The sequence below is a fragment of the Peromyscus californicus genome, unplaced genomic scaffold (genome assembly GCF_007827085.1).
Source record: "Peromyscus californicus insignis strain IS unplaced genomic scaffold, ASM782708v3 Scaffold_1__1_contigs__length_55948999, whole genome shotgun sequence".
Lineage (NCBI taxonomy): Eukaryota > Metazoa > Chordata > Mammalia > Rodentia > Cricetidae > Peromyscus > Peromyscus californicus.
The window spans coordinates 45237466-45251883 of record NW_026294492.1 but is presented as its reverse complement, the minus strand read 5'-3'; the positions used below and the strand labels follow the sequence as shown (position 1 = coordinate 45251883).

The 14418-nt window shown below is 38.2% G+C and overlaps 1 protein-coding gene across 2 annotated transcripts in view; it reads right to left on the bottom strand.

Annotated features, from left to right (window-relative positions):
• Positions 1 to 632: 632 nt before the first annotated feature.
• The window catches only part of LOC128115206 (vomeronasal type-2 receptor 116-like), a 48891-nt gene continuing 35105 nt past the window's right edge, over positions 633 to 14418 (bottom strand). Inside the window, exons 4-7 of one of the 2 annotated variants that reach the window (XM_052745682.1) lie at positions 14096 to 14320; positions 13217 to 13340; positions 12045 to 12047; positions 633 to 1513 (exon numbers count right to left, since the gene is read on the bottom strand). In XM_052745682.1, the coding sequence (XP_052601642.1) occupies positions 633 to 1513; positions 12045 to 12047; positions 13217 to 13340; positions 14096 to 14320 (1233 nt within the window). The remainder of the gene's footprint in view (positions 1514 to 12044; positions 12048 to 13216; positions 13341 to 14095; positions 14321 to 14418) is intronic. The other variant, XM_052745683.1, reaches the window with a different exon arrangement.

Sequence of the window (14418 nt, the reverse complement as noted above, 5' to 3'; positions counted from 1 at the left end):
GCTTTCATGAAGACACCCACTATGTCTGCCTCTTGAAATGTTTCCACCTCTTTTTCCATATAAATCCCTAAGGCTTGTGGGGTGGGATTTCTCTATACTACCAGCTGCTGAGGTGATATTCCAGAGGGCAATACTTACTTCTTTCATCAAATATGGAAAAGTTGAACTGGTGCCCAAGTAGAAGCCTTTCCAATACTGACTATCATGCAAGTTGCTAGAAAGTAGTCTGCATGATATCACAGGAAAAAAATATGTGGGAATAAAGACTAACAGGGGTCCATTTATTAATGATTCCTCCCATTCAATATAAACATTTAGAACCAAGCAATCAAGCCATCTACAAAATAGTCCCAACCTGAAGCTCAGAGAACATTGAAGAAGGAAGAAATACCTGGAGAGCCAGAGATGAGGGAGATTCCTGTGAGAATATGTCTACTATGAATAGCAGAATGTATACAGTAAAGTCTCACCCACAATACCATCAAAATATAAGGTAAACAAAGATGACATTATAAAGCCTCATAAACTGGATGGGAAAATGATGAAAGTTGGAAGTGGAAGAGATGGTCACCCCAGAGAAATGGAACAGAGATATTTTAAATAAAATCTAAAATCTTAAAACTATGAATGGGTCAATAAAGTGATCTATCCCTGAACTTTTGAAGAGAATTTAAATCTGGTCTTATCAAAATAACATAACATTTTGGGACAAAGATGCACCCTAACAACCCTGCACTGGAGGCCAAGATGGAGAAGACCTCCACAGCCACCATGACCTTCCCCTTTGTGCTGTGGTAGACAGGGAGGAAGGTGACCCAGACACTGCAGAACACCAGCATGCTGAAGGTCAGGAATTTAGCTTCATTGAATCTGTCAGGAAGATTCCGGGCCAAAAAAGCCACAGTGAAGCTTCCCAGAGCCAAGGAGCCCAAGTATCCCAACACAAAATGGAATGCAATGACTGAGCCTTTGTTGCAAACAATGATGATCTGTCCATGTTCAGAGTGTGTATCTGTATCAATAAAGGGAGGGGATGTGACCAACCAGATTCCACAGAGAATGAATTGGACCATGGTACAGATGGGAATGACAAATTTAGGTGACCCTGATACCAGCATCCCTCTCATCCTTTTTCCTGGAGTAGTGAGCTTGAAGGCCAAGACAGTAGACACAGCCACTGTGAAAAAGACTCCAAATGTGGTCTGCTGCAGGATGCAGGTGACTATGTGAGGATGCCCAATGAAGAGCAATGAGCAGAAGAAACATATGGTGATAGAGATCAGTAGGATGTAGCTGAGAATGCAGTTATTGGCCTTCACAATGGGAGTGTCATTGTACTTCACAAAAGCACCAAGAACAAGAACTGTGAGGGCAGAGAAACACAGGGACATGCAGGCCAGAGTCATCCCCAATGGGTCTTCATATGCTAGAAAGGAGACATGTCTTTGCAGGCAGCGTGTGTGCTCTGTGTTCGAATACTGATCCTCTGGACAGTGCACACATTGCTCCATATCTGCAGAAGGAAATTAACAACAAATTCTCATAAAATTTCATCATTATATTCTTAATCTTTTAGTATCTGTATTAATCAGAGGATACCTCAATAACTGTTTTGGTATTCAATAAAATTTTTTTTGTCAGGCTGCTTTGTAGCAATCCATCCTTGGTGATGAAAATTGCCAACTTCATGATAAAGGGAGAAGATAAATCTTCTTACTCCTGTTTATCAATTTCCATATGTATGAAAATTTTTAAAAATAAGAAAAATACTTGGTTTCTTAGGTCTTGTAAGTGGTAAAAAAACAGCTTAAATTAGTTAATTACTCAGATATTATATGGTGGTTAAAGTGAGAGTGGTTCCTATATGGTCATAGATTTGATTGCTTGGTCACTAGGGAATGGCCCTATTTGAAAATACTAAAGTATGTGTTCTTATTGGAGTAGGTGTGACCTTGTTAGGAGAAGTTTGTCACTGAGGATGGGCTTTCAGTTTTCAAATCTCAAGCCAACCCCAGTGTCTCTCCCTACATGCTCCTGAGGATCTAGATGTAGAACGCACATCTACTTCTCTGGAAATGTGTGTGTCTCTGCTCTGACATGTTCCCTGACATTATGACAATGGATTAAAACTGTAAGCAAGCCCCCAATTAAATGCTTTGTATATAAGTATTGTCATCCTTATGGTGTCTCTTCACTCTAATATAACAGACACTAAGAGAAAAATATTTGTTGTTGCCAGAATGTGGACTTTGGATCTATGGATTAGAAAAGCATTTGAATGTTTTAAGTAAGGCTTAATGGGCCATACTATTGGAAGCATTGAAGGCAGCCCTGGGGGATATTTGAACAGTGGGAACCTCTGAACCTCAAGTAGTTTCATAGGCATAAAAATTAGCAAAGGCTCATAGACTGTTACTTTAATATTTTGACTAAGAATGTGGTTCCTTTTTGCCCTGGTCAAAAATATGCCTGAAGCCAAATTGAAGAGTTCTGAATTAAGAAAATTGAGGAAATTTTATGATAGCCTAGTCTTGACTTCCTTATATGGTTATTAGTTTTTACTCTTATTCAAATCTGTAATGAAAAAGACCTAGGTGAGCATGGAAAAATACTAAGCAAATAGTTTGAGAAGAAAGGGAGCACCAGGAAGTGTAATGGAGGTAATTGCAGAGGTTAAAGAGATAAAAAGTTTAAAGAAAATCCTGATGCTAAATGAAATAAAGAGAGTGGCAACATAGGGCAAGAATGTACTGAGCTAAGCTTCCAATTTGTGAAATGAAATACAAAAGGTTTCAGTGAAAGAAATCATCAAAAATAAAAATTGGGTAAAACTGTATTTGAACAAGGGGGCCAAGTTCCAAACCTAGTAAGCAGAAAACATTGGAAGAGTTGGTCAAATGGTTCTGGCTTTGAGCAAAGGATAGAAGAAGGTGGATGTGGAATCTCCATCCATGATTAAGTAAAGCCACTAGGACAGGTATATGTCCAAGGTGTCCATGGCATGGGGGCCAAAAGATGCCATTGGGTGAAGTGGTGGAGTTGAAGCTCAGATTTCATTGGAGATCCCAAGATGTTGGAGATGCCAGAGTCATGGGGTACCTGCCAAGATACCTGCAGACAGGATGTTGTACGAGCCCAAAAAAGAGTAGTTTGTTCCAATCAACAAAACAGAAAGGTGTTGGAGATCTGGAGTGCTTTACAAAACAGACATGGAGATGCAGAATTTGGACTTCTGGACTTTTGAAGTTAGACTAAATGCATTTTAAATTATGATGTTCCTACAAGCCTAGGGGGACCAGGGACTGTTACTTGGTGGTCTCAGTGAGAATGACCCCCATAGGCTCATAGATTATTATGCTTGTACACCAGGGAGAGGCATGATTGAAAAGGATTAAGTGATTTATTCATGTTGGAGTACACGTGGCATTTTTGGAGGAAGTGTGTAACTGACGATGGGCTTTGGTTTCTCAAAAACACAAGCAGCCCCATTGTCTCTCTCTTCCTTCTGCCTGAATATCTAAAAAGAGAACACTCCAGAACCATACCTGCCTGTGTGCCACTGGTCTCATTGTAATTACAATAATGGATTAAACCTCTGATAGCATAAGTGAGCCAGAATTAAATGCTTTTCTCAAAAAAAATTTCATGTTCATGGTGTCTTTTCATAGCAATAGAACACTAAGGCAGCATGTCCAGATCACAAAGGCAGCTGATATAATGTTATGTATGTACATTTTGCCTGTGCCCTTGGTCTGTCTCTTCATACAAAGTCAATCATTGACAATTATCTCAGGTACGGAATGTTTGCATAAAGCAATATTCCATTAAAGAAGCTGTACTCTTGTGCAACAAAATGCCCTTCACTTTATATTCATAACATCAACAATTAACATAAATATTTGGGAAAAAGGACATTTACCTTTTCCATTATGTTTTATTCCTATGATGTCTGGTGTATGACTAGCTATAAATTCACATTTACTTTTGTTCTTGACACTACTTGTGTATTAGAAGAAAACAGAAAATCCAAACTAATCATGAATTTTGAGTAAGTTACAACATAAAAATATAGATATTTTTCAACTTTGTATTTAAAATTCATACATACATATAATGTATTTGGATTTAATCTACCGTCCTAGTCATTTTGCTATTGATTTGAGAATGGAGTAAACATGTCAATGTGTTTCAAGTGAGACTAATGCTGGTACAGAAGGGAGAAATGAAGGGGACATAATTAATTTTAAACTAAAATAAATTTAAATTAAATATATTCTTATGTTTATATGGTATGCATACATGTGTACATATGATTTTATGTATGAGTGATTTTGCATGTCAGTGTGAGCACACACGTATTTCTGCATGCATTTGCAGTTCAGAATGCAATCATCAGGTGTTTTTCCTCAGTTCCCTCTCTTTTTTTTTATTTTTTAAATTACACTCATGATATTCATTAATTACACTCATAATATTAATCACATTTGTGGTATTCATAGATTACATTCGCAGTATTCATTCAATTATATATATATATATATATATATATATATATATATACACATATATTTTCATTTTAAATGTCGAATGTCATTTATTGAAGGAGGGAGGAGGTCTTAAATACAGGCTTACAGCACAATGGGAGAACCCCAAAGGGCAGAAGTTTGCTACTGGTGTTTTACAATCTTGCATCTAAGCTGTTAACGCCCATTATTCAGGATACACAGACAAGGAACTTCCCTTAAGCATTCAGGAGGGTGGAACCTGGCAGGGAATTAGCATAGGGAGGATATCAAGGTCAAGATCCGAAAGCAAGGCAACAGTTACCCAAAACGGGGGTCAGGGACTTACAGGTCCCCCTTTTATTAAATAATGAGCTTCTGACTTGGGTGGCATGGGACGTCAGCAGGTCACCTTACCCATCATGGAGATGCCTGCCCAGGCCCCACAGGTGCTCTGTCTTAGGTTGGTGAGTGCCCCCCAGGCGTTACCCGTCTCTGAATACCCATTATCATACAGGCTCAATCGTGTGTGAGCTGCAGAGTTAACTGCTGCCAAAGATCTCAAAGTGGCACTGGGCTTGCAATCTGTGTGTTCGACACAGAAAAGACCAACAGAGGTCCTATCTCACCCATAGCCAGTAGGCTAAAGGCAATTGAGCCATTCCCTTCCTTAACGAGTCATACTGTATGTTGGAGTCCTTGTAAGATAGTATCCCAAAAGCAACTGAAACTTGAGTTTATAAATTTATAATTTTTAAAGCCAATTGAGATGTATATAACTACTGAATTAAATTTATCATGCCCAATAGAATGGAAGATTAACTAACTGTGGTAGCTACTTTTGTTGCCAGGGTCTCCACTGTGCTAGCTGTAGTAAGCAATTATGAAATGGTAATCCCAGACACAGTAGCAGCAGTGGCCACCATTGCTATAACAGCAACAGTGGCAGCAGCAATGTCAAATTCTCTTCTGGAGTGTGTGGACATCCACTGGCATGGATACAGTTCCCTCTCTTTTGTGTAGTCTTTTATTTAGTGGGTTGTTTTTTGGAGCCAGGGTTTCTCTGTGTAGTTTTGGTGCCTGTCCTGGATCTTGCTCTGTGGACCAGGCTGGCCTCAAACTCATAGAGATCCTCCTGGCTCTACATCCTGAATGCTGGGATTAAAGGCATGTGCCACCACTGACAGGCTGGGTAGTCTCTTTTTGTTTCCAACTACACATTCCAACTTAGATGCTGTGCAAGATTATGTATATTCTGAGTACTTTCCTTATCTCTTGGTAGGATGTGATTGCTGAAGAACACTATCACATCTTTGGGTGTATTCTTCGGGTCTGAACTCTTTTTAAACATTTCATAATAATTGCTTTGTTCTGAAAGCTATTCTCCAATGTCTTAAATATATTTCATTAAACAACAAGAGTCTGAACCTCTCTCTGGTCCTCATCAGTGATAAGCTATGTAGACAATAATGTGGACTGTCTGATCCTGTTTTAATTTCAATTGGTACAAATGGTTAAGGAAGATTAGACATATGGATAGCAATACTGTGTTCAAAAGTTTATTGTAGAATAAATTACAAAGTATTTGTTTTTTATTAATTTTTTTGCAGTGAGTAACTCTTCTCCTACCCAGAGAGTCCTGCCTCTAGGATTCAGGCCCTGGGACAGAGTCAGTCCCTGTGTACCCCTACCCAACTATGCCCCAGCTGCTAGCCAGCAGGGAAAACTCCTGCGGGAAGACCCCCCTACAAAAACCCCCATATGACCCTGCAATCTACAAGACCCACCCCCTACCACAATACCCATCCACCTGTGACTCCAGTAACTTCCTGAGACATGGAAAGCAAATCGTAAGCTCTCATTAAACCACAGACACTTCCTGAGACACAGAATCTGTCAGCTCTGACTGGACCAAGAGTCCTGATAAGACCAAGAGTGGCTCCCTGAGCCACATAATCAACTAGCTTGGATTGGACAAGGAGCAGCTACCTGAGATACAGAATGTGCCAGCTCTAATTAGACCAAGAGCTAAGATTGGACCAAAAAGGGCCCCCTGAGACACAGACACAACAAGCACAGATTGGACCAATAGCAGCTCACTCAGACACAGGCACCTCTTGCACATATAGGAGGAAGAAATAGGTAGAGTCCAGTGCAAACATACATATAAAAATATAAAGAGCAACATGGCATCAACAAAGCATAGCCCTTCAACAACAGCAAGACCTGAACATCACAATGTAGAAGCAGAAGAAAGCCACTTTACAAATAACTTCATGATAATACTAGAGGCCTTTAAAGAGCAAGTGAAAAATTCCCTTAGAGAAATTGAGGAAAGACAAACAAAAATTGGAAGAAATGAATAAATCCCTTAAAGAAAGCCAAGAAAACCATGTAAAATCAATTAAGTATGTGAAGGAAACAGTTTTAGACCCAAAAGTGAAACAGAAGCAATGAAGAAGACACAGAGGGAATGTTGGAAATAGAAAATTTGAATAAATTAACAGGAAACACAGATGCAGATATAACTAGCAAAATACAAGAGATGGAAGAGAGAATCTCTGGTGTAGAGGATACATTAGAGGAAATAGATTTGCCAGTCAAAGAAAATACCAAAGCCAAAATAGTCATAACACAAAATGTCTAGGAAATTTGGGGCACCATGAAAAACCAAACCTAAGAATAATAAGGAAAGAAGAAGGAGAAGAATACCAACTCAAAGGCACAGAAAATATATTCAACAAGATCAGAGAGAAAAACTTTCCCAACTTAAAGAAGGAAATACCTATGAAGATATAAGAAGCCTATAGAACACCAAACAGACTAGACCCCCAAGAAAGTCCCCTTGCCACATAATAATTAAATGACTAAACCTACAGAATAAAGAAATAATATTAAGAACAGCAAAGAAAAATGGCCAAGTGACTTCTAAAAGCAGACCCATTACAATAGCACCTGACTACTCAATGGAGACTTTGAAAACCACAAGGTCCTGGACAGATGTAATGAAGACACTAAGAGATCATGGAGGCCAGTCTAGACTAATATATCCAGCAACACTTTCAATCACCATAGACAGAGTGAGCAAGACATTCCAAGACAAAACCAGATTTAAACAAAAGCTATCCACAAATCCATCCCTACAGAAAGCACTAGAAGAAAAATTCCAACCTAAGGAAGTCAGATACACCCACGAAAACACAGGCAATAGATAACCCCACAGCAGTAAACTTCAAAGAAGAGAAATACACACAAACCATTACCAAAAGATAACAGGAATCAACAATCACTGGTCATTAATATATTTTAATATCAATGGACTTAATTCACCTATGAAAAACATAAGCTAACAGAGTGGATAAGAAAGCAGGACCCAACTTTCTGCTGCATACAAGAAACACACATCAACTTCAAAGACAGAAACTACCTCAGAGTAAAAGGCTCAGAAAAGACTTTCTAATCAAATGGACATAAAAATCAAGCTGGTGTAGGTACCCTAATATCTAACAAAACAGACTTCAAACTGAAATCAATCAAAGGAGATCGAGAATGACATTGCATCTTCATCACAGGAATGATCAACCAAGATGAAGTTTCAATTCTGAACATTCATGCCCCAAATATAAGGGCATCCACATAGGTCAAAGAAGCATTAGTAAATCTTAAATCACACATCAAACCCCACACATTAATAGTGCGAGACTTCAACACCCCACTCTCACCACTGGACAGATCTGCAAGCTCAAATTTTAACATAGAAATAATGGACTTAACAGATATTATGACTCAAATACCCTTAATAGATATCTACAGAACATTCTGCCCTTAAAAAAAAGAATATATCTTCTTCTCAGAACCCCATGGAATGTTCTCTAAAGTTGACCACACACTCAGTAACAAAGCAATTCTCAGTGCCTACAAAAAAATTGGAATGACCTCCTGTATTCTATTGGACCATCATGGGAAAAATTAGATTTCAACAACAACAAAAATTACAGAAGGTCTACAATCTCATGGAAACTGAATAATGCTCTACTGAATCACCAATGGGTAAAGGAATAAAGAAAGAAAGAAATTAAAGACTTCCTGGAATTCAATGATAATGAATGTACTATATACCCAAACTTATGGGACACTATGAAAGCAGTGTTAAGAGGAAAATTCATAGCACTAAATGCTCACATGAAGAAGGTGTAGAAATCCCATATTAGTGACTTAATGGCACACCTAAAAGCTCTAGAACAAAAAGAAGCAAACTCATCCAGGAGGAATAGATGCCAGAAAAGAATCAAATTGAGAGTTGAAATCAATAAATTAGAAACAAAGAGAACAATACAAAGAATCAATGAAACAAAGAGTTGGTTCTTTGAGAAAATCAACAAGATAGACAAGCCCTTATTCCAAATTAACCAAAGGGCAGAGAGAAAGCATCCATATTAACAAAATCAGAAATGAAAAGGGAGACAAAACAAGGGACAATAAGAAAATTCAGAATATCATCAGGTCATACTTCAAAAACCTGTACACAACAAAATTGGAAAATATAAAAGAAATGGACAATTTTCTAGATAGGTACCACATACCAAAATTAAATCATGACCAAAGAAACAATTTAAATTGACCAATAAACCCTAAGGAATTAAAAACAGTCATTAAAAGTCTCCCAACCAAAAAGAGCCCAGGACCAGATGGTATCAATGCAGAATTCTACATTATCTTCAAAGAAGAGTTAATACCAATATTCCTCAAATTGTTCCACACAACAGAAACAGAAGGAACATTACCAAACTTTTTTTATGAGACTACAGTTACTCTGATTTCCAAGCAACACAAAGATGCAACAAAGAAAGAATTACAGGCCAATCTTCCTCATGAACATTGATGCAAAAATAGTCAATAAAACATGGGCAAACCGACTCCAAGAACACATCAAAAAAATTATCCACCATTATGGTGAAATTTCATTTGTGCTGAAATGTGATTTTATTTTTATGTTAATAAATAAAGTTGCCTGGGGGTCAGAGCTAATATCAAGCCATAGCAGAAACCAGATGGTGGTGGCACACACCAATCTCATGGCAGGCAGAGTCTATGTGTTCAAGGACATACCCAGATTAGAGACAAGTCTTTACTCTCAATACCAACCATAGAGACCTGGAGGTCTGTGTAGACAGGCAGTGACAAGGAAGTCATGTGGTTGGGTTTACAACCAATGAGAAGGCAAAACAGAAAGTCAATAAAAAGACAGACACGTAGGAAGTAGGTCTCTTTCTAAGGGGAAGAATGGCAGCAGCAACAGTGATAAGAAGGCAGTTTTAGTCTCAGCTCTTAGATACTGCTCTGACTTCTTGGGCTTTTAACTCTGCATTTGGCTCTGTGTTTCTTATTTAATAAGTCTGTTACATCTACACACCATGATCAAGCATGTTTCATCCCAGAGATTCAAGGATGGTTTAACATACAAAAATCTGTCAATGTAATAAACGATATAAACAACCTGAAAGAAAAAAAAAGCACATGGTCATTTCATTAGATGCCAAAAAGGCCTTTGACAAAATCCAACACCCCTTCATGATAAAGGTCTTAGAGAGAAAAGGAATATAAGGAACATACCTAAACATAATAAAAGCAATTTACAGCCAGTCAAAAGCCAACATCAAATTAAATAGAGAGAAACTCAAAGTGATTCCACTAAAATCAGGAACAAGACAAGGCTGTCTGCTCTCACCATATTTATTCAAAATAGTACTTGAAGATCTAGCTAGAGCAATGAGACTACAAAAGGATATCAAGGGGAAACAAATTGGAAAGAAAGAAGTTAAACTTTCATTATTTGTAGATGATATGATAGTATATATAGAGACCCCAAAAATTCTATCAGGGAACTCCTATAGCTGATAAACACCTTCAGTAATGTGGCAGGATACAAGATTAACTCAAAAAATCCAGTAGCCCTACTATATATAAATGATAAATGGACTAAGAAAGAAATCAGCAAAACATCACTCTTTACAATAGCCACAAATAATTTAAAATACCTTGGGGTAACTCTAACTAAGCAAGTGAAAGACCTGTATGATAAGAACTTTAAGTCCCTGAAGAAAGAAATTGAAGAAGATCTCAGAAAATAAAAAGATCTCCCATGCTCGTGGATATGTAGGATTAACATAGTAAAAATGGCAATTATACCAAAAGCAATCTACAGAATCAATGCAATCCCCATCAAAATCTCAACACAGTTCCTCATAACCTAGAAAAGACAATACTCAACATCATTTGGGAAAAAAGAAAACCCAGGATAGCAAAAAGAAACCTGTACAACAAAGCCACCTCTGGAGGCATCACCAGTCCTGACATCAAGCTCCACTATAGAGTTATAGTAATAAAAACAGTTGGGTATTGGCATAAAAACCGACATGTGGACCAATGGAATTGAATTGAACACCCTGACACTAACCCACACACCTATAAACACCTGATTTTTGACAAAGAAGATAAAACTGTACAATGGAAAAAAGAAAGCATCTTCAACAAATGCTGCTGGCATAACTGGATGTCAACACGCAGAAGATTGCAAATAGATCTATAACTATTGCCATGCACAAAACTCAAGTCCAATGTGGATCAAAGACCTGAACACAAATCCAGTTACACTGAACCTGATAGAAGAGAAAGTAGGACATAGTCTTGAATGCATTGACACAGGAGACCACTTCCTAAATATAACACCAGCAGCACAGATACTGAGAGCAACAATTAAAAAATGGGACCTCCATAAACTGAGAAGCTTCCATAAGGCAAAGGATACAGTAAATAAGACAAAAACACAGCCTATAGAAAGGGAAAAGATTTTCACCAACCCCACATCTGACAGAGGGCTGATCTCCAAAATAAATATATATATTTAAAAAACTCAAGAAACTAGTCATCAAAATAACAAACAATTCAATTTAAAAAATGGGCTATAAAGCTAAACAGAATTCTCAAAGGAAGAATTTCAAATGGCTGAAAGACATTTAAGGAATTGCTCAACATCCATAGTCATCATGAGATTCAAATCAAAATGACTGAGATACCATTTTACACCTGTCAGAATGGCTAAGACCAAAAACACTGAAGACAGCTTATGTTGGAGAGGATATGGTGCAAGGGAAACATTCCTCCACTGTTGGTGGGAGTGCAAACTTGTACAGCAACTTTGGAAATCAGTGTGGCAGTTTCTCAGAAAATTGGGAATTAATCTTCCTCAAGACTCAGCAATACCACTCTTGGGCATATACCCAAGGAATGCCCAATCATACACAGGGACACATGCTCAACTGTGTTCATAGCAGCATTATTCATAATAACCAGAACCTGGAAACAGCATAGATGCCCCTCAACTGAATAATTGATTAAGAAAATGTGGTACATAAACACAATGGAATACTACTCAGCAAAGAAAACAATGACATCATGAAATTTGCAGGCAAATGGGTGGAAATAGAAAATATCATCCTGAGTGAGGTAATCCAGACTCAGAAGGAAAAACATGGTATGCACCCACTCAAAAGTGGACACTAGAAGTAAAGCAAAGGATAACAACCCACAACTCCAGAGAAGCTAACTAACAAGGAAGACCCAAAGAGGGAAACATGGATCACCCTGGTAAGGGGAAATAGATGAGATCTCAATCAGTGAAATGGGTGTGAGAGTTGGACAATGGAGGGAAGGGCATGGGGAATGAGAACATAAGGGAATAGGATGTCAAGCTGTAACAAGGATGGAGTGAGAAAGCAATGAGAAAGATACCATGATGGAGGGAGATATTATTGGGATAGGAAGAAACTCAGTGCTAGGGAAGTTGCCAGGAATCCCCAAGGATATCCCCAGCTTGGACTACTAGAAATAGTGGAGAGTGTGCCTGGACTGAACTGGCTTGCCCCAGAGATCAGACCAGATAATACCCTGTCATCACAGAGCTTTTCCCTGATGATTGGTGGAGGCAGATGTAGAGATCCCCAGCCAAACACTAGGCAGAGCTCCAGGAGTCAGTTGGAGAGTAAAGAGGGATTCTATGAGCAAGTGCATCATGATCAGGATAAGGAAACCTGCAAAGATTACCAAACCAAACTAGTGGGAACTCATGAAAGTTGAGTCAATGACTGTGGAGCCTGCATGGGACTTGACTAGGCCCTTTATATGGCGAGACAATTGTGTAGCATGATTTACTGGGGGAGCCCCATGGCGGTAGAATGAGACTCCATCCCTGGTGCATGAAGGGGCTTTTTGGAGCCCACTACCTATGATTGGACACCTGGTGCAGCCTTGACACAGGGGGAAGGGCTTGGACTTGCCTCTACTGGATATGCCTCCCCCTGGGAGGCATTGCCTTCGTGTGCAAAGGAATGGTGTTTGGTTGGGAGGGGAAGGTTGACGGGGTAGAAGGAGGGAAGAGGGGGATCTCTCATTAGTGTGTAAAATGAAAAAAATTCTTAATGAAAAAAACATTTTTTGGAAAATATAAAATCTGTAACCTTCATTGTGTAAGCAACATGTGCTGTTTAAAGAAGACAGTTCAATTTCATTACAGAGTTCATATTATGCTTGATATCAGGAAAATCATTAAGTTAAAATCACATATTTTATGTCTTCAATTTCCTTCCAGGAACTTTCTAGTTTTGAAAAGAAAAGATATTCAGTTTCAGCAATTTCTTCTGCACACAAATACATACCTGTCTCATTACAAACCTCATTCTCTGGGCACCAGGCACAATCAAAGCAGCAGTCTGCTGTTTGTTCCTGATGAAATTTCCTGAATCCAGGAGTGCATGTCACAGTGCATGTAGAAGTTGGAACCTGAGGCAAACAAAATAACAGGCACAGGTTACAAATATTCTTCTATTATCATATATTCAGGTATCTGAGCATTTTCTATAAACTTGCAGTGAAATTGAAGGCCATACAATATTTAGTACACTGAGTAACATTGTATGTATAAAGTTTGATTATAAAGATTAGAAATTATTTCTTCCCTGATTGAAATGGTCCAAAATGCATGATTAGCAGACATGCATTGCTACTGAAGGGCTTAAAAATCAAAATCAAGGATTATGACTTGGGTGGGAGAGAAAACAGGGTGGAATAATGTAGAGTCCTGGAATGAAGAAAACAAAGGATGTTGCAGGAGACTATCACAGGCTTAAATTTTTAAGTTAAAATTAAAGTTTAGGATACAAAAAAATGTTTCTGGAAACAATTACATGTTATCCTTGATTAAGCTATAAAGATGTTCACACAGAATCACAAAATTTCATGATTTATATCTAGTTACAAAATTTTAATAATCTAAAATTTTTTTATTTTGTATACCTGTTTCTATGGTGTGAGGTGAATTGAGATATGCCCTTGGTATCCACGGATACCAAAAGGGTTGTTTCCCCATGACCTGGACTGATAGGAAGTTGTGAACCATCAAACACAGATGCTGTGTGAATTGAGCTTGGACCATTTCCAAGAGCAGTGATTGTTGTTAACCACCAAGCCATCATTCTGATCCCACAAATTTTTATAACACACACGTACTAAAAAGAATGAAATTATGATGTACACACCAGTGTTGCTCCCATGGTCTGCTCTAAATTTTCAGAAATGTGCAGTTGTTGGCTCTGTGGTAAATAGGAGGAATAACCTCCTATTTTCACCTTTAATCCAAAGCCTTGTGGGAAATTCCAAATGTTGTAAAGGTCATAGTCTGCACACAGTTTTCCTCTCAGATTCATGTCCACCAACTCTCCAATAGGATTAGTGAATACCCTGCTCTTCAGCAAAGAAGCCATCTAAGTGAAATGCATCATTAAATGATTACATATGCTCCTCCAATAAGACAAAGTTACATGGTTAATGAACTGTAATTTTCAATGTTTTCCAGAAAAGG